Source organism: Indicator indicator, chromosome 4 (genome assembly GCF_027791375.1).
Source record: "Indicator indicator isolate 239-I01 chromosome 4, UM_Iind_1.1, whole genome shotgun sequence".
NCBI lineage: Eukaryota > Metazoa > Chordata > Aves > Piciformes > Indicatoridae > Indicator > Indicator indicator.
In genome coordinates, this window is record NC_072013.1 from 22,320,219 (window position 1) to 22,341,226 (window position 21,008).

General features: G+C 44.1%; 1 protein-coding gene across 1 annotated transcript; it reads left to right on the plus strand.

Annotated features, from left to right (window-relative positions):
* Positions 1–656: 656 nt before the first annotated feature.
* On the plus strand, positions 657–15,238 carry LOC128981548 (cholesterol 24-hydroxylase). Its single transcript, XM_054400397.1, has 15 exons — positions 657–784; positions 3,793–3,870; positions 4,141–4,222; positions 4,639–4,712; positions 5,364–5,450; positions 6,133–6,271; positions 6,873–6,983; positions 7,814–7,970; positions 8,282–8,344; positions 9,421–9,493; positions 9,917–10,001; positions 11,862–11,972; positions 12,796–12,884; positions 14,076–14,142; positions 14,997–15,238. Exons 1-15 carry the CDS (start codon positions 657–659, stop codon positions 15,156–15,158), a joined length of 1,506 nt encoding a protein of 501 aa, XP_054256372.1. The 3' UTR covers positions 15,159–15,238.
* The last annotated feature ends 5,770 nt before the right edge of the window (positions 15,239–21,008 follow it).

Here is a 21,008-nt window from a genome sequence, read left to right on the forward strand (position 1 = left end):
CAGGTGCCACCACTTAATTATATAACTGGGTCGGATGTATGCACATATTTTATCTTTTCCCATGCATTGCTTTTCATTTACCAGAAATTAAGTTCTACCATTTTATGACTTGGTCCCCTGTGTCTTGTGATCCTTACAGAATTTGTGGCAGTCAGCTTTAAATTACCTGTTTTGGATAAAACTGTATCACCTCCCATTCCCATGTCTGGGTGATGAATGAGAACATTGTATAACACTGGCCACAAAGCAGGCTGCTCTGAAAATCTTCTTTTATTGATTCCTACAGGCATCAACAGTATATTCCGTCTGCATCTCGTATTTTAAACAAAGTCACCACAGAGCCTCTGCCTTCCTTGCCTTCCAGAACCTAGTTTGTCTGAGAACCGCCGTGATGAACCTTGTTTAAAACACCTCTGCAAACAAACACATGAAGGTGAAACTCCCTTCCGGACCTTCAAGAAGCACTGGTGCTGAAGCACCGCCTCCAACCAGGAATACGTACACAGACACACTCCTGCCAGTCACCCCTCGTAGCTATGCTGATACTGGCAGCGAAGTTCTATCCCGCGCTTCGCTGCCGCTGGGCTCTTTAAGCGAGGCCGGCCCCGCCTGCGCTTTCCCCACAGCCGGGGACTCTCCTGGCCTGCCCGGCTGCAATGGAGGCGCTCTGGGCTGTGGGCGGCCTCTTGTTGGGCCTTTCACTCCTGGCCTGCGGCCTGTACTGCTGCTATGTGAAATACATCCACGTCAAGTATGACCACATCCCCGGCGCCCCGCGGGAGAGGTAAGGGCCAGGTCAGGCAGGGTCGGGGTCAGGAGGTGGGGAACTCGAGTGGCTTTTTCAGGCTCCGGTAGATCGATTCCCACTGCGGTCATTGGTCGCGGCTCGCGTTCCCGTGGCAGGACAGCGGTGGGCCTTGCATCCCGGCTGCTCTCGTTGCCAGGCAGGAGCCATGAGAAAATGTCGAAACAATAAACACTCCAGCCTGTACCTCTGCAGGGCGATCTGCGGACCAGGGCCAGGACGTTGCTGATACGGGCAAGGGCACCAGCGAGGAGGTCACGCAGCCTGGCTGGCTTGGGCTGCCGGGGTGGGACGTGCAGTCCAGTGTCCCTCCAGCTGGTCGCTCCAGGTGGCCACAGCAGCATAAAACAAGTGGTTTAGAGTTGTCCATCTAAGCCGTGTGTTTGCTTACGATTCCAAAGAGTGAACCGATAGGCAGCACTAGCTGTGGAGAAGGGGCTCTCTGCGCTGGACCAACACAGCCTGCCGTCCTGAACAGCTCCAAGAAGCACATTGACGCTAACTCTACCAGGCACCTTCCCTGCTCTCCCTCATGAGCTGGGTGTTTGGTTTCTGCTAAAAAAAAAAAAAACAACCATATATATATATGTATATACATGTCATAAATTATAAAAGGCAGTGAGAAAGCTGGCAGCAAGGCAATGGCAGCACTGTCACAAGGAGACATGTTTTTTGCAGGACTGTGTAGGCTTCCCATTCCACCTCACCTTTAGCTGTACATGCCCTTCATAACTTGCCATGGGAAGAGAAACCACAGCAGCACTCTTTTACACAAATAGTCCTACAGGGACACTGAGCTTGGCTGCCTAACACCCAAGTTTCAGCCTGCTTGTGTAATCAAGGTCAAGTATTAAAGAGAGGTCAAGATTAAAGAGAGGATGTGTCTTGTCATACCCATGCCTGCTTGTACTTGGGTTCATTTTGAGGTGTTGAGTAACTCCCTAGAGTAACAACAGCTTGAGGAACTCTGTGGTTGGTTTTCTGTCTCTTCAAGGTTTGGGGCTTGATGTTAGTGAATCAGCCTAGGGTCTTTCCCAGGAAAGTTTCTGGTACTGATATGTCCAAGGAGAACCTTGTATGTCACACAAACCCACAACACCTCACATAAATTGCCAGGGACAGTCCAAAACTCCTGTTTCAGTAACTATTGCACAAATACTTCCTCTCCTAAATGCCCAAGATAAGGAAAGTCAAATATTTAACAGCTCTGAAAAGTTATATATAAAAACCCCAAAAAAGGTAAAGCCTAGTGCTGTGTGTGGTAGTGACCTTCCCAGCACAAGACAGAAACTGACAGGCTGGGGTCAGTCCAGCAGTGGGTATCTAAGAGGCTGAGAGCTGTGCTTGCTTTGGATGGAGAAATGGCCACTAAGAGGTGGAGGGGATCCGGTGGCTGCTTTCAGCTGCCTGATGGGTGGTTATGAGAAGATGGAGCCAGACTCTCCTTGAAGTTGCGAAGTGGAGGACAAAGGGCAAGGTGTCTCAAGTCCTGGTTAGGTGTAAAGCAAAGAACTTTCACTGTGATAGTACCCAAGCCACTGGCACAGGTGACTGGGTAAAGCTCTGAGCCATGTACCATAGCTCTGATGTTGACTGACGTGGAGCAGGGGAGTAGATTGGTGGCCTCCAGAGATTCTTGCCAACCCAAGTTACTCTGAAATGGGATTCATCCAAATGTAACCACTTCTCAGCTGAGACTGTAGCTGGTAAACAGGACAAGAACAACAGTAGAAGAAAAAGCTGTGTACAGCTTGCTGTTCACTGGGACTATCCCCCATGTTGTGATCCACAGATCTGCTCTCCAGACAGTCAGTCCACAGACCATTAAATCAAGGGCATTAACACAATCATCAGGCAGCCATAAGATGTTAGACAAAGCCTGAGGTTTTGATAACAACCTGTTGTACTTGGATCCTTCAATGTGTTATTCTGCCCCAGATGCCTGACTTTTCATTTGCCCTTGATAAAAACTTAAGTAAACCTTATTTTAGGATCCAAGTACAACAGGGCTCATAGGGCTTGTGTTCCAGGCCCCTCAACAGCTTTGTCCCCCTTCTCTGGACATGTTCCAGTACCTCAACATCTCTCTTTATTTGAGGGGCCCAGAACTGGACACAGTACTCAAGGTGTGACCAATGCTGAGTACAGGGGAAGAATAACCTCCCTTGACCTGCTGGCTACACTACTCCTGATACAGGCCAGGACGCCATTGGCTCTCCTGGCCACACTGCTGGCTCATGTTCAGCCTACTATCAACCAGTACTCCCATGTCCCTTTCTGTCTAGCTGCTCTCCAGCCACTCTGTCCCCAGCCTGTAGCGCTGCTTGGGGTTGTTGTGGCCAAAGTGTAGAACCCTGCACTTAGCCTTGTTAAATCTCATCCCATTGGCCTTTGCCCACCCATCCAGCCTGTCAAAGTCCCTCTGCAGGGCCCTCCTACCCTCCAACAGATTGACACCTGCTCCTAACTCGGTGTCATCTGCAAAGTTACCGATCTCTAACTTTTAAATACAGCTATCGTGTTTGAAGGGTTAACAGTTGAGATTCAGTCACAGAATCATAGAATGGTCTGGGTTGTAAGGGATCTCTGAAGGTCATCTAGTCCAACACCCTCTGCATTAAGGAGGGGCATCCTCAACTAGATCAGGTTGCCCAGAAGTCAGCTAGGTAAAGAGTAAAGCAGTTGTATGGGAGCTCCCACACGGGTCCAAACATATTGTGTGATACAGTAGTCAAAAAAAGATGTTGTCCTAAGTCTCTGCACAGGTCTTCCTGGCTCTAGGAGTGTACCAGCCTGACTACGGTTCCTAATTTACCCACATGAGAGCTGGACATTGGTATAGCTAGGTGTTGTTTTTCTCTTTCCTTCCAAGAAGGAAAAAAACATGACCAAGACTCATACTGCATCACTGAGCAACAGGGATTGCAGTTTATACAAAACCTTTGTGTTGACATCCTCATGACACTCTTAACCTTTATTTTCTGCAGTTTTTTATTTGGACATCTGCCGATCTTGTGGAGGATGCTGAGGAAACGGGAGTTTATCCACGATCTCTTTCTGCAGTGGTAAGTTGAAACACATCAGTAATATCAAATGGGGTAGCCTTGTGGCACAAATTGGGAAATCATGACACAGGCCCAGAATTACATATGTAGCATCATTCAGAGGAGCTAGAGACAGAGCACTGATCTTTCTCTTAATGGTTTTATTCACTGAAGACTGCAGTAGTTCCCAGTACATCCTGCTTTGGTCTTTTGGGATTATTAATTCTGAACTGTTACATGTTGGTGGTTTGTATGATAATTCACTCTTTTTTTTTTTTCTCCTTCTTGCAGGGCAGAGAAATATGGACCTATTGTTCGGCTTAATGCCTTTCACAGAGTCTCCATAATGATTCTGAGTCCTGAGGGAGTGAAGGTATTGCAAAATAAAGCAGGATCGACAGTGGGGATCGGCCCATCCTTCCAGAAAGAGAGAGGTAGTGCCTGATATTCAGGGCAGTGTGGTGCAGCTAGCCTGTGCCTGAAGAGCAGCTCACCTGATTTATTTTCTTTCCTGATCACTTGATTTACACAAGGCACAAGGGACTGAATTTCTTCTTCTGAATCTTTGCAAAAACCACAGAGTGAGATTTCAGGTCATTGGGCAAAAAGTGCTAGAGGCATGCAAAACCAGCTAGCAGACGGCAACTGGGGATTCAGGGCACACCAAATAATTCATCTAGTCTTCAGACTCTTTCTATGAGAGAAAAAGAGCGAATGTGTGAGTGGCTTTTTATGTTTTCTGGGAAACAGATTGCACTCAGTATTCACTGACCTGAAATTTGATTTTAGGAGTTCTTGATGTCACCACAGTACCCAAAGGATCGGCTGGTATATGGTCGTATCTTCAACATATTTGGTGAGAGGTAGGTGAAACCCACCTGAAGCTACTGTGATTTGAAAATAAGTAAAAGATGACTCATGACACTTACTTTGACTCAGATGATTTGACTTAGTGTGGGAATTAATGGTTAATTCTGGACATCTGTGGGCAGCAAATATGCATTAAATTGTGTGAAGTCAAATGTATTCCCAGTCAGGTTGTGGGTTGTTTCTGTTTTTTTTTTTGACCTGGACCATCTCTTTTTTCTCCCAGCTGTGGATGCTTAGTTAGTCTCAAATTTATTTGCTCAAGACCATCATGAAACTTTTCACTTAGGTTTTAGAGCACTGAATTATTTCTCAATGCATGAGTGTTTAAAGCTCCTAAATTCAATAACAAAAAGGGGGATTTTTCTCTGTTAGCCTGAAGCTTTAAAAAATATAATATTCCAGTTATTATATTAATTATTTTCATAACAGCTTATTGGACTCAGCAGTCCACACCTGTCAGGCAAAACATATTTGCAGTTCAGTTGTCCACAGTGATGCAACAACTGTGTAATCAAAGCAGCACAGTGCTTCCTACATGTGGGGGAAAAAGAAAATAGATTTGGAGGAGTTACCTTCTGATTAAACAGGGTTAAGCTAGCTCCCTTTCTGAATTTTTTTCCCTTCTTTGTTTTCCTAAATGCTAGGTTTCTAGGGAATGGTTTGGTAACTGTTTGCAACCATGAGCATTGGCACAAGCAGCGGAAGATAATGGATCCAGCTTTCAGCCGAACGTAAGGCAAATATCTCTGAAATGAGATAGCTGTTATTTCTACTGTATTTTCATTTTATTTTCTCCTTCATTGAGCCATTTCTTGATACTTGGAAAAAGCCCATTTAGTGCCAATATCACATTAATACTTTGAGTCCAATACACCGTTTCCATGTCAAGTATAATGTGGACAGACATCCTGTGGGGCAGTGACACCCATATGTTGTGGTGTGGTGATGGCAGAAACGTCCCAGGATTGCGTATCTAGGAGCGTGGTGATGGGTGCCTTTTGCTGTCAGAAAATAGACCTCAGGGATTTGATATGGGCAACCCTTATCATTCACTTGAGTGATTCTCTGTGGGAGATAAAGTGTGATTGATAAGCAGAAGGTTGGTCTGCTTGTGTATGCCTCGATGTGTTGCAGTTAGGGTCTGAAGATAAAGTCGATTTGCTTAGGCATGCACAGGCCCAAGCCTTTCATCTCAGCAGCCATTGTTTACATGGTAGAATAGAGCAGGGCTGCTATAAGAACCATTTAGATCATTGATCACTTTTTAAAGTATTAGAATTATTGTAAATTTATTGCAAATGTGAAAAATAAAGTAATATATACAATTTTCTATGTAAAATAACGATGGTAATTTTGCCTGAGCAAAGATGTCTTCTCCTGAGCCACCGTCATGCATTTTTATTGATTGTTCAGCTCTCTGATTGGTCTGATGGAAACTTTTAATGAAAAAGCAGAGGAGCTGATGGAGAAGCTAGAGGAAAAGGCAGACGGAAAAACAGAGTTTAGCATGCTGACGATGATGAACCGGGTGACTATGGATATCATTGCAAAGGTACCACTAGCCCACTTTCTTGTTTCCTCTGCAAATGGCAGGAAGGAGTGGAAGTAACAGGTACCAACAGCATCAGGAGGTAGATCTAGGGAACAAGACCATTACCCCAGCAGTGTCAGAAGAGATGAAGGACTTACTGTGCCATTTCCATTTGGGCTGAGCCGTAGAAAGGAGCAGTTAAGGAAGGGTCTGCACAGCTCAAGTGTGGTCTGTAGGATGGCAACCCATTGTAAAAGTCTTTACAGCCTCATACCTCCCACCCCTCCAAGTCAAAAAGGGCACACCAGTTCTCAGTCATGTGTGAATGTTGTATTACTACCATTATATATCATCATGAAGCCTGCCTTAACGCTTGCTTTTCCCCTCTCTATGCAAAACAGTTTGGGATGAGTGGAGAGTAATAGTAAGTTATTAATCCCCAGAAATAAGGAGGAAGCATAATGTAGCTATTACCCTTCCTTCATAGCTTCCTGCAAGGCAGGATCTAGCTTGAGGTATTTTTAGGGGATGTCAGCAGTGCAAGGCTGTCCTTCTCTTTCACCCCAGCTCCAGGGAGTCAGGAGGATGCAGTGAGTGGTTTTTTTTCTCTCCCACTCCTCAGGTAGCCTTTGGCTTGGAATTGGATGCACTGAGTGATGACCAGACACCTTTCCCACATGCAGTGACTCTGGCTTTGGAGGGAATGACCAAGGCACGCATCCCCTTCATACGGGTCTGTATGCTCCTCATTTCGGTCCTCTTAACCCACATGCAGCTGGAGTAGCTGCTCCTGCACAGGTTAGTGGGCTGGAGCTCTGCAAGGCCCATATGTGATGGGGAAGCAGTTATCAGTACCTCTTTCCCTCCAGTGTGCATCAAGATAAAGTTCGTTAGTGATTTAAAACACTTGCAAAATTAATATTTAAAGCTTGCTTTCTGTCTTTCGTCACTTCTTTCCCTCTGCAGGTGTCTTCTCATATGGTTTTACACTGCAGAAATTGAGTTTTTTGTTTGTTTTTTTTTTTTTTTTCATTTGTCCAAGAAGGTTTGGCAGCCTTTACTTGAGCTGAAAGAAATGAGAACATTCTTACCATGAAGAAAAAACAAAACCACACACACACAAAAAAAACCCAAAACCCTACCCAAATTCATATACTAGGAAATGATGGGTGTAGTAAGAAATATTTAACTTTAAAATAATTTCACAGTTTCCCATGGAAGTTACAATTCAGACTTTAAGAGTTCCTGTTTCCATTTTTGGGCCAAGAGGTGTGTTTCTGTATTGCAAACTGCAGTTTATTTTTGTGGTGAGATGAGGAATTTTGCTCATAGTGACCAAAACATCACCTCTGACAAAGCATGACATCATTATGCACAGATTGAAATATTTCTCATTTCAGCCCAAACCCTTGACCTTAGGGACGTTCAGTTTGTTTTGTGGAAAGCAGATGTTTTTGTGACAAATGCCATTTAGCAGAAAACAAGGTGTTCAGTTGAAAAATAACCCTACAATGCTTTTTACCAGCAAAAAGAATAAAATGACTGAAGAAATTCTGTATTCAGTACCTGCCAGGGAAACAGAAGCTGGTAAAGGAGGTCAAGGAGAGTGTGAGGCTGCTGCGGCACGTTGGGAAGGAGTGTATTGACCAGAGGAGAGAGGCCATCCAGAATGGGAAGGAAGCCACAGTGGATATTCTTACACAGATACTGAAAGGAGATGGTAGGGTGGCGTTACTGTTTGAGTGACTTTCCCTATTGCATGTTTTGCCATGAGATTCTGGAAAGGGTTGTTTTGGGCATCTGAACTTTCATCTTCCTTTAATGTTTTTTTTCACATTGAAGATAGTACAAATTGCTTTGAACATTCTCTGCTTCTTTGTGTTGGATCAAATGTTGGTCACAAGTCACTGCTGAGTTGCTGGCTCAGCATCCCCTCCTGGTGCCATTTCAGAAAAAGAAGCAAAACAAGGCAGAGTATTCTGGCTGTTCCAGTTGGGGATTTTTTTCTAATCTCATTTTCTCTTTTGACAGCTCTGGAGGAAACTAGAGATGATGAAAACATCGTGGATAACTTCATCACTTTCTTTGTTGCAGGTTGGTAGCTATTTTAATGCTCAGATATGTCATGTGGGAAGCTGTACTTAGACCATCTATAAGGTCATGAATAATGTCCATGGTCACTCTGTGTGCTGCTACTGTAACCAGGAGTCATTTGGTTGAAGGTAGCAGTATTACACTGGTGTAGGATCAGCTGGGCAAGATCTGAAGAGATCTTAGTGTTCTCCTAGATTAATTCTATGGCATTCTTGTTCAGGCATATCAACAGCCAGTGGTTTCCAACCTGCAGTGCGGAGGGCAGCATTGCCCACTGGGGTGGATGGCCATTACTTCTGTGGTTTTGGCCCTTCCTCCAAGAATCTGCTAAACCCCACTGAAAGCATCTTTAATATAGTCCTTGGGTCTTCGTGTCACCTCACCCACATGATTAAATGTCATTATTGCCCTAATAATTGTTGTCAGTACATAGTAGGAGAGGAACACTGTCAAACCTATTAGAAATAGCAGGAGCTGAGATAATAAATTACATAAGTAACATGGAAAGATTAATCATGTAAGTCAGAAGGATTTAGATTGCTCAGGTGAGGTCAAAACACTTTTTTTTTCAAGAAAGATGTTTTTGCAACAAAGATACTTGCAGAAGTCTGTTTTCTGTCATGCTAAAAAAGTAATACAGATGTGTATCAATGAAAAAAATAAACTGTCCACATAAAGTAGATACTTCAAAGAAAGATGGTTAGAAGCTCTGTTTTCCCTCAAAACCAGTAAATCCTTGCTCCTCAGCAGAACTCTGTGTTTCATAATATGACAAAGCAAATGTTGAAACTCACTGGCCTTTCTGTTGGGGAGCAGGTGCTGTATGCAGCCACTGCAGCTTTGAATTGAGCAAAACAGTTTATATATTTGCCAGCTATGTCTTGTTCTTGTCAGTCTTAAAAGTTGCTTATGTAGAAATTACATCCCTTTTAGTATTTAATTTCTAGCATAGTTGAAACTAAATATTCAGGGCCTGGTGTTTAAAGTTTCCTGTTCACCGTCACACTAGTAGACCATCTTTGTATCATGTTATTACTTCATACTAACCTTTAAACCAAATTTTTTTGTGATGTTAGGTCATGAAACCACTGCTAATCAGTTGTCATTTACTGTAATGGCACTGGCTCAGCATCCTGAAATACTAGAAAGGTATGTACACTGCAATTTGTAAACCCAGCTTGCTGTTAATTTCAAGGTGAACTTAGTAACAAAAATTAATAAAAAGCTAGGATAAGTTCCCAGTAAGTTCTATCCTCCTTGCCAAATTACGAGTTCTATAGTCCAAATATATTCAGATTTTTAAAAAAGCTCAAGATTAGTTATTTTAGTTCCATCTAAGTGATTTTTTTTCCAGAGCCTTTATACAAAGCTGGTCCTGAGTCCTGCCTGATTCAGCTGCACTGTGTGCACATTGCTCCATCCTAATAAAAAGGCACAAGTTTAGGCAAGCTGGCTGGGAATCAGTAGGCATTTTGCCTGAGGGTGGGAGTCAAAGTAAAAAAAAACGTAATTTGTCAACTTGTCTAGCAAGAAACGGGTGTCTGCAACTAACATTTTTTAATTTAACTGCAGGCTTCAAGCTGAAGTAGATGAAGTTCTTGGTGCCAAAAGAGACATTGACTATGAGGATCTTGGCAAGCTCACATACTTATCACAGGTACTGTTGGAGTGAGGTAAAATAACAGAGCTGTTTGGTAGCACTCCTGCCATCTTATGGGGCTGCCAAGAGGGACCCTACATTTTTAACGTAGTAAAAGCAGCACAAATACTTGATCGTGGCAGTGTTTGTCCCCAGAGAGTCAGTCAGTGGGTGTTGTGACCTGTTTGCAACAGCCCAGCCTTACTGGGAGAGGTGTTCCTTGAATTTCTTTACAAAATCCCACATGATTCTTTCACTACTTGCTTTAATTGTTACCAAACTGGGAGCTGGAGCAGAGTTGCTTAACTCCCATCTGTTTGAGCTAAAACCATAGCTGTATTTTAAGAAGGGTTTGCAACTGCAAGCCAAACCCATGTATGAATCCTACGCACTTCCCAAACTCACAGCTCTATTTTTGTTTCATTATCACTAAAGCATTTCCAGCTATGATCTCATCATGCACCATAAACTCAGCAGAGTTTGAGGACATCCAAAAGTAACGGCAAGGTTTTGTAATTTCTACTTTTTATTATTCAGTCTTGAAATGCTCTTGAGTCACTTTGAGGTGGGGGGTGGAAAGGAGAGTTTGGTCTTCAAAAAGATCTTGTGTATAGGGGTGCCAGTTCGTAATGAACTGCAAAGCCAGGGCTTGGCTGCTTGCCAGCGTTTGTGGTTTGTATCCTTTTTTACAAGATGGGGGACACCAGCATCCCTCAGGAGAGGCTGCATCACAGTCCTGGCTTAAACTTCTGCTTAAGTTTCCCTCTCATTTTAGTAGTCTGTTATGATTGCTTTTCTCTTAAACTGCCCTGCCATGGCTGCTGCTGATGTTTTACACATTTGCCATATCCCATCCTGCAAATCACTGTTCTTTGATAGTGGATGGATTTTAAAGGCATATTTCCTATAAGGAAAATCCATCTCTGTGTAATTACAAAGACAGCAGGTTTCGTTAGGCTTCTACAAACACTATGACAATTATACCTCTCCAGTTAGGTTAGGTATCTAAGCCTTTCAGTTTTAAGAGAGATCATATGAGAGCCTATCAAAACAGACCATTTATTTAACAGAACAAGCTTGTACAACCAAAATCAACAGTAACCCTTGGTCAGAACTAGTCGATCACTGACATATGAGAGACCACAAGACTCCTGTCACTCAGGCAGTTCTGAATCCTTTTGTCTTTGCTTCTTTTCATTAATCCACTTGTGCATACACACCAGTAATTGCATTAGCAGTGCAATGCTAATGTGCACTGTTGATTAGGTTTCACTTTGATGAAATAAACCGTTCTTACAGCTCACTGCCACTGAAAGAAATGGTCTTACTTCACTTTTTCTCACTATTCCCTATTCATTTTCCTTTGCCAGGTTGTTTTTTGTCATTTTGGTGCTCTACCCTGGCTCAGTTCCCCAAGGAACAGAAGCAGGACAAAGGCAGGAGTGGGAGCACAGTGGTGAGAGTGGGAAGGAGGTGGGAGCAACCACTCATCCTTATGACAGCCATCACTGAGGAGAGCTCATTGGGGACATGATACTTCACTCTTAGATATTCCCTTGGAATTTGCCTCCCAGTACTTTTTCACTTAGTTGCTGACCTGACTTGAAGTGTTAGACTTGTTCAGTGCCTGCAGTCTCTTGTGGTTTTTGCTTCTTACTCTCTGTATCTTAGCAGTTGTAAAAGAGAGCCAAACCTACAGGAGCTGACTTAGCTATATATTTTGCCCACAGGAGTCCAAAGCAGATACACCAGCATCTGTTCCACAAGTCGAAAGTTCCCATTTAACCAAAGTGAAAGGCCATAGGGAGGTAATTAATTTTATTTCTGCTTCCTACATTCTATTAATTAACTAACCTTTTGTGCTTTTCCTGGATGCAGGTTTTGAAAGAATCACTGCGGCTGTACCCGCCCGTCCCAGGGACCATTCGCTGGTTGGAGAAGGATCACGTCATCAATGGTGTCAGAATTCCCGCAAAGACCGCACTCGTTGTGAGTCTCAATCACCATCAGTGGATTTTAGCTGCTGCAGTTGATCCAAGTGTATCAGAGGGCCAGAATCCTCTGTGATCATATTTCTACTTACTTCTCTGAAATTGCAGGCAAAATTGGGGTATGATTTGGGACTCTGGATGAATTTTGTCTGGGGAGTGTAACCGTGCGAGAGCTGAAATCCCCCCCACACTGACAATGACCGGGCTAGCTCAGTCTGGAAGCAAATGAAAGTTGTATTTACAAGCAAATCTACAATCTATGATGAAATACAATGAATATGTACAAATATGCACAATTCACAACATTTACAGATATGTACAATCAACAGAAAAGCACAACCAAGCCCCCTTTGCTTCCCCCAAGGAGCCTCCCCCCAGACCAGAAGGAATCCCTCCAGACCCCCCTGGCAGAAGGCAGTGAGTCAAGAAGCAGAGAGGCTGTTAGACTTAGTTCGTCAAGGTCAGTGTGTTATCTTCAGCCAGAAAAGAAGAAGAAACAGCCAGCCAGACAGAAGCCCAGCAAGCAAGCCGAGTCCCAGACTGCCCCTAGTCAACAACCTTGTTTTGAGTAATAGTTCTTAAACATTTCTATCTCTCCAATGGAAGTGTTTAGAATAATCATTATTTTGCTTTCTTACACCCAATAGTGACTTACTTACATTCCTTTGCTTTCTCTGCTTGAACTTTGAGAAGAAAAATTAAAAAGATAGTTTTTAAAACCATCACGGGGGAGTGAAAAGTGGTTATGGTTTTGTACCTGTGACAGTGAAGAGGCATTTTCAGTGTGTTGCTTCTAACACAGATAAACTCTTTCTTGGCAGTTCAGCACTTACATAATGGGAAGAATGGAAAAGTTTTTCAAGGATCCCCTCACTTTCAATCCAGACCGATTTAGCAAAGATGCACCTAAGTAAGTTTCTTCTTACTCTCAAGTTATTAAATATGTAACAAGGAGCCATTATAGGAAGATATTTCAAGGGGAAAAAAAGTAGATTACAACTGTTTTTCCATTTTGATATGCATAACACTAAGTCTTTTTTCAAATGCAAATAGAGAGCAGTAACGTGCAGCTTTTGTTCAGAAGTTTTTTAGTCCACGTGATAGCTTGCGAAAAAAAAACCCAATATAGTCTCAAGCTGCGTCAGGGGAGGTTTAGGCTGGAGGTGAGGAGAAAGTTCTTCACAGAGAGAGTGGTTGGCCATTGGAATGTGCTGCCCAGGGAGGTGGTGGAGTCACCATCCCTGGAGGTGTTCAAGAGGGGATTGGACGTGGCACTTGGTGCCATGGTTTAGATAGGCATGAGGTGTAGGGTGACAGGTTGGACTCGATGATCCTTAAGGTCTCTTCCAACCTTCTTGATTCTATTCTATTCTATTCTATTCTATTCTATTCTATTCTATTCTATTCTATTCTATTCTATTCTATTCTATTCTATTCTATTCTATTCTATTCTATTCTATTCTATTCTATTCTATTCTAATGTTATTTAATGTTTATATTGAGGCAAAAGCTTTGGGCCAAAATGAGGTTGAATATTTTCCTTAGTGCAATACAAACATTTAATGCATGGCAGACCTGGCCCACAGGTGCTTGAAGTGTCTCCACATTAAGAGATGGGACAAGAGTCTGAGGGACAGAACATGCTGTTGAACCACATGGCTAGGCAGCAGGCAGCCTACGTCTAATCAGTAGATGGAAGTACAGTAGAAAGGACCAGTGACCTAAACAGTTGGTGCTGAACCCTGGATCTATTTTGTGAGTCAGGGATTTTACTTCAGCCAGGGTTAGTCTCATCTCCTGAACTAAATGCTCCTTGTTTACATGGTGCAGAGTTGCCCAAGGGAGCAATAATTGGGTGGATCATTACATCCTCATGATGAGCTGAAGAGAATCAAGAGTGTGCTTGACATTCAGCTTTGGAATAAGGTGTGTGTGCATCTTTGAGTAGAGCCATATAAAAATGTTACTTTGGAGATTGTCTTAAAAAGTCAGCTAGGTAAGGTGGCATTAATACCATTTTCGTGCTGCTGTGATGACATATTTCCTTGTTTCTTTACAATCAAGCTGTCAGAGCAACAGTTTTGAACATTCTTCTTTGCAGACCCTATTACTGCTATTTTCCATTCTCCCTGGGACCCCGATCCTGCATCGGGCAGACGTTTGCACAGGTAAGCAAAGGCCTGGAACAATGCTTCCTTAGTGAGCACTAGGCCAGCTCAATGTGTACTGGCCATGGCTGGGGCGGGGGGCATGCAGAGGCCACGTTGATGGTGCACTGACCCTCCTCCCTTCTAGAGGGAAGATTCCTATCATGCCCACAACAGGATATGTGTTTCAAATGCTGTCACATAAGCAGACTGCAAACTGGTCCCATGTCATCCATGCACACATGCAGCCAAGGTGTCTGCAGGGAAGGGAGCAGCACATTTGCTCGTTCTCTGAACTGTCCTGGGTCACCCTGCTTGAATCCAAACCCCTAGATGGCAATCACAGTCAATGTCCCTTTGCCAGACAAGGTCAAACACACAGCGGGTATGCATGACTGCAGCTGGCAGAGTCAAGGCAGGGAAAACACCAGCTGGCAGAGCACAAGCCAGAACTCACACTGAGAAGGTGAGGAGGGGACTGTGTGGATGGAAGGAACAATTTAATGAAGTATATGAGCATGACAAAAAGCATTTCAGAAGGACAGTAGGAGGCCAGCTCTTTCGGTCTGTGCTGTGAATCATGTAAGCACCAGTGCTCAAAATCTTCAGGTTAGAGTGCTGAGTTTTACTCTCGGATTTCCAGAACGTTAAAGCATAAACACAAGACCTATTTAAATGCATGTCAATTGTCTTCAAACTCAGGAAGCCCCAGGCAACTCTGTTCTTGCTGCCCAAACTCAACTAGCTGCACTAACATTGAACTTCTAAATCCCTATAGTGACAAAGCAGCATGATGTAATGCACTGACTTTAAGTTGCTGCAGTCCAAGCTGTATTTACTGTCACTAACAATGAGTTTGCTTTTCTTCTTAACAGATGGAGGCGAAAGTGGTGATGGCAAAACTATTGCAGAGGTTTGAATTCCAGCTGGTACCAGGGCAGAGTTTTAAGCTCTTGGATGCTGGAACCATTAGACCACTAGATGGAGTAATATGTAAATTAAAGCCAAGGAGCCCTGCAAGAGGCATCCAGGCATGACTGCTCAGGAAAGGAACACGACACGATAGTGGTGGCGTTTCTTCTGTTGTTTAAGAGCTTCACACTAATCACAGGTTAGATTTTGAAGGCCCCTTCAGAGGATTACCAGACTGAAATTTTTCCTAACCTTCCTTACTGAAGAAAGACAAAGAGAGTCATTGTAGATATGTTTGAGCATCTTTGATCCAGAAGCGTACCTGGAATTGCAAAGCCTATTATTTTCCTGGTGGACTATTTGGTTCTGACCACACTTGGAGAAGAATATCCTTTCACTGGAGTATCCCTGGAGCTCCACACAAACTTACACTCAAATCCCAGCTAGTAGCTTGCACTAACTTCACTTACAACACAACATGGTCTAAGTAAGCCCTTGTTTGGGGAGTTTCATGGCCGAGCAAAAGATTTGGGCTGGATTTGGGAAAAGAAGTTTAGAGCTATTCTCATGAGCAAAGTGATTTTCCTGTTCTTTTTCTAAATGAGAAGAATGATTCATAGGAACAATCTGAAACAAAAGAAACTGTGGCCACTACTTTCCCCTGTTGCTTCTGCCCCATTTTTCTTCCATGTCTCCTACTTTCAGTATTTTTCAGTGTACATTCCCAATCCATGCTGCAGAAGGAGGATCTTGTGCTTCCTCCTATCCTTTCCCACACCCTGTGCTCATTCTCCTGAGATGCTGTTCTTTTGGGGGGAATCTTTCTGGGTTCCTTTTAACCTGGTTAATTTTCCCCATCTGGCTCATCATAATGCTACATGAATGCTTGGACCAGATGATCTGGTAGGTACAGCAGGGTTGGAAGTAAGTGTCTGGAACCAAATGCTGCTTAAAGTGATATTGCTGTTGAAGAAGCACGTGCAGCTTGAGCCAGAGGCAGGAGAAGGTCCTTCACCCACTTTTTCTGTAGCTGTGTTAAAATTCCTCACTGCAAGCAGCCTGGCTCTACCAATGAAAAAATGACTGTGTGAAAATGCCACCTTCTAGAAATAAATGAGTACATAATATCCAGAATTTGGGCCCCAAAATAGAGGAATCTCAACATTTCATGCTGCTTTTTTAATTAAAGGGACAAGTATCTGGTTTGCACACTGTCAAGTTCCCGTGATGGAAGAGTAATATCCCAGAGCTTTCCCTGGTTCTGCTGTTGTTGTGTACCATCTCAGTGCAACAGTGGGATAACAGACCAATAAGGTGGATAGGGCTTTTGACAACATAAGCAATATTATATGGTACATTAATACGACTTAGAGCTATCAATACTAGTATTGCTGGGGAAGATTTAGTCCAGCTGTTGGAAGACCCACTCTGCAATCTCTTGTGCTGGAGAGCTGGTTACATCTTCCTAGACATGATTAAAATCTGATTGGGAAAACTGAGGAACCCGGTTGGTTGTGTTCCGCTAGGAGTTGATGTGATTGGTAGCAGGATGGTTGATGCCAGTCAGGCTAGGCGTGCTGGTGGCATAACAAAATGCTGATGCCTGAGTATGATAACGGGAGGGAAGTATTTCAGCACTGCAGGGAGTAGTAAGGGAAGCTGTGAACAGCATACAGCTTGTCAGTCATGCTGGTAAACTGTGCTGCTGTCCACTTTGCTCTACAAATGAACGAGTTGAGATGCATTAGTCACATAAGCAGGTGTTTCCCCTCAGCTACCTCTGCAATGGGGATGGGGACCTCTAAGGAGGGCTCAAGAGGAGTGGTAGCATGTTAAAACTGTGCAGTAAGTTTTGTCATACCTCACTTGCCTGAGACTGGTACTTCCTTCCCTTGGAGGATGCTCTTCCTGTCCTGTATTCAAGCCCAAATGCCATCCAGGTCTCCAGGGACTGCTGACAGACTTTTGTCCTGTTCCTATCTGCACCCAAGAGCTCGTCGAACTCTCCCGTCAATGCTGATAGCCTGCCAGCAGATGGCAAGCTCTCCTTTTCGGTGCATCCAGTAGGAGCAGCCTTCCTCAGATTTGCAGCTCCCTTCTCTCGGGAGACAAGCTGTCTTTGCTTTTCCAGGGCAACACACTGCATGAATAGATGATGCTCTGTGAGGTTGTGCAGACTTCCTGTAGTGCTCTCAAGGTTTCATGCTGCACTCTCATCCTGGAGATGCTGTGACCAAAAAGGTCTGACAAACAAAAAAACCCAAAACCAACAACAAAAAAACCCCCACCAAACCCCAAAAGGAGCAGGTTCAGGAAACCTGTTAGGGCCCTGTATGCCAACCACATACCAGCACAGCCTCTGCCAAACCCTGCTGAGAAAGATCAGGCCAGAAGTGCCTAAAGAGATGCAGCTGTGCCTGCCACGGGCTATATGGACGCATGGAAGATGCAGCTTTCTTGGACACCATGGAAAAGGACAGTTTCTCCTTATTCTGAGGAAGAGAAACACATTATTTCACTTATGAGGCAAGGGCCATCTGCACCAGGCACTCTGCAAGGGATCATGGGTGGTAAGACAAGAAAGGGAGCAAGTTCTGTGTGTGCTTGGTGCTCTTCCCAGCTGCCTGTAGAGTGGAGTCATACCTGCAGCTACTTCTCTTGTTATCCTTTTCCTGGATCTTGGGCGAAGCTTGGAAATAGCTGATAGGATGATTTTTGCCTGGTTGCCACCCAGGCAGGGCTCAGCAAAGCCAGGCTGCTCAGGATGGCTCCTGCTTGGGGACCCTGCAGGTAAAAGTCTGCCCTCCAGCAGCTCCTCTTACTTTCACCCTGCCCCAGATGTGCAAGTTTGCAGACACACAAACTCTTTGTAGGCAGCCAGAAGCTCAACTGGCAGGATTCAAGGTAAGCAGCTGCCCCCAAAGGTGAAGGCACTGGTGGTGACTCTTTTTTTCCAAGAGTCTTTATTAGAGGTGTCTAAGTATTCCTCCTGTTCTGACAGATGGCTCCTGCAGGTTTCTTTGATCCCCCTTCCAGACCTATAAACCTTTTGTTTCTCTCTTCTGGACTGATGCCCAGAACTTTCATGTATGTGCTCACAGTCAGGACCTTCCCTCCTGGATTTCTCCCCAGGGTTTTGATGCTAACCCAAGATCTTGATCTTATCCCTATTAGATCTGTGTGAAAGACAAGAAACAGGGAAAACTTTGCTGCCTAGACATCTCAGGACAGGAGGGAACCAGTTAGTGGGGAATACACCCAGAAAAGTCTCTGTCTTTCAGAGACTTCTTTTCCCAAACTGCTTCATTCCTGGTGTGGGAGAAGGGGGTGCTTTCTCACCCCAGCTGGTCTGGAACGCATCTGAGTTTCAGTTTTGCATTTATACTTCATCTACAGACTCCCCTACATTTCCAGGGAGGAGCCCAGCTAGCAGTGTCAGCAGGGAAGTGGGAAAAATCACAATTTTGTGTGACAGGAATCTCTTCCTAGCCCTTGCAGGAAGCGAGGAGAAGCTTAGAAGCATGGGATTCAATTGCAGTCATTGCAATTATAGTGCAGCCTGATATTTTATGAACAGTGGACAGACTTCTGTTCCATCTGTAGCCTCTGGGGAAGGGAGAGGATGGGATGAGGCAGGATGGGCTGTATTTGGTCTGGCAGAGCTGTTGCACCTCCTTTCAATTTTTGACCCAAATTATGTCTTGTATTCTGGACTTGGGGACAAAGGAAGCACTTTTAGAGAAAGACTAACAGTTCTTATCTGAGGTAGTGGGTAAGTTCGTCTTCGCTCTTTCAGCAACATAAGGGACAAGGGAGGCAAGAGTAGTGTGGGGGAACTGCCTGCCCTGTGACTGATATGGTCCTGACAGCATCTCAGTTTCTCCATCTTACTGCCCATGCCAATGTTTTGGTCTGCTCTGCAGAATATTAGATGGCATTTTCTGGAATTAATCACTGCCTGTCTGTTTTGTGGTAAGGTTTGAAAGTTGCACTTGGGTGACACTGAAACCTAAGGGAGACCCTTTAGTCTGTTCTGCTCCCTGTGAGGTCACAGTCTTGCTGTAGACATGCAGCCCCTTAGCTGCAGGTACTGTGAGTCAGGGAGGCTCAGAAAATGGAGAATAAAAATACAAAAAGAGGTCAAAGCTTGCAAGCTCAGAAAACATTCTAAAATGCCTTCCCTTCTCACATAAGACCTCTGTGTGATATGCTTGGTGGCAAGCTCTGCCCTGCTCATCATGCCCACGTGTGCCCATGCACAGGTCCAGATGAGGTAGCAAGTATTTTTTGTCCAGTAGTGATGGATGCTTAACAAAGTGAGCAATACTGACTGAGGTATTTCCCATTCAAGCCCTGGCCTTGTCTTGCTCTGCTGTCTCAGCAGGCTCTGAGGTATGTGTGTGGTCAAAGCACAGACAGCTTTTCACTGCAGTGAGCAGCTGGACTCCCCTAATGGGACTGGTACTGTTTCCTGTTCTTGCTTCAAAATACTTAGATGGCACCTTTAACAAAAGAAATATGCCCCAGACTTTTTCCTGGCACTGAGGTGGTCTGGCACAGAACAGCCATATCTCTTGAGCTCTTTTATCCTTCAAACAATGATGGTCATATGCAACCTGTGTATCAGGAATGGTCTCTGGCATGTCTTGAGTCCCAGATCATACCAAGAATTGAAAGGAGAGTGTTAGTGGCCTGGGGCTGCTTTAATGGGAAAGATCTAGTGTCAGTGCCTAGGAACATACTTGACACTTCAACTTCTCCAGCCAATACTAGTCTGAAGACTGTCTTTAGACCCAGTCCATACCAGTAGGTTTACCCAGCCAGCAGGCTATTTTATTCTAATGAACTTCTGCCTTTCATCCTCTTCAGCTCCATGTTCTTCTCTCATCAATGCTGCTTTCCACACATGCTGCTTCCCTGTTGCAGTAACATCGCCACACTGATGTCTCACACTCCAGCAGTTCTTCTCTTCTTTGATCCATCTATAGGATTTGCTTCCTATCTCCACTGCCTTCACACTATGTGAGTGTACAAGCAGATACTGGAGCATCTCCAGTGCCTGAGGCATCCAGTAAGACACTATGATAGATCCACCACGAAGATCCTAGTAGAGGATACTAGTGCCAAGCACTAGGAAGATTCTAGGTCTGTAGGGTCTTTTCAGCTGGCAGGGTTGGTCCTTGTCTTACTTGCCCTCACCTTCCATGTCTTCCCTCATTACCTTTTCTCCCTTCTTTCATTGTACAAGCCCTCCAAGGAGCTAAAGGACACCCAAATGACCACATGTTTTGCTACATACTTGCTGTGTTTCCCATTCAAGGTGTCAGCTCTATCAGGTGAGGCTGCTGCTTGTGCCGTTATCTGCAAGAAGCCTTGCACAGCAAAGCCTTGATCTTGGTGTGAATCCTTAAAGGCTACCATAAAGCAAATAAATAATCAATCTTTATTTGTGTATTTGAGAGTCCTTTCTGATAGGTCTTGACATTACTAAGGTGCTGAGGGCAGGTGGAAATCAGATAGTACTACAGTCAGCTGGCATCTATTCCCTTTGAAACAGGTAAAAATGCATTTCATAGTTCTCTGGTGACAATGAATATTCATTAATATGACAGACATATACTTGATTTGGGAATAGGGACAGTAATTAAAGAGCTATTAAGGTTAAAAAGCAAAGAAGGAAATTCAACTACTATAAGAGCTGTTCTGGAATCAGCCCCTAACTAATCCATGCATTGATAGGCACAGGTGGCCTGAGATGTTCTACTGTATTTTACATACTGGAGCACTGTGGGGTCTGCCTTCTCTTTCAAACTCTGTCATATGGAAATGTCCTTATGAATTCAGAGTTCATTTTTCCTGCTGTCTTAACAGGGCAGCTATGTTCCACTGTGGGGCTGCTGCTCAAGCCCTAACTCACAGGCTGTCCCAGTGACTTCGAACCAGTGAGAAGGGAGAGCAAATTATCTGCAGTCTTT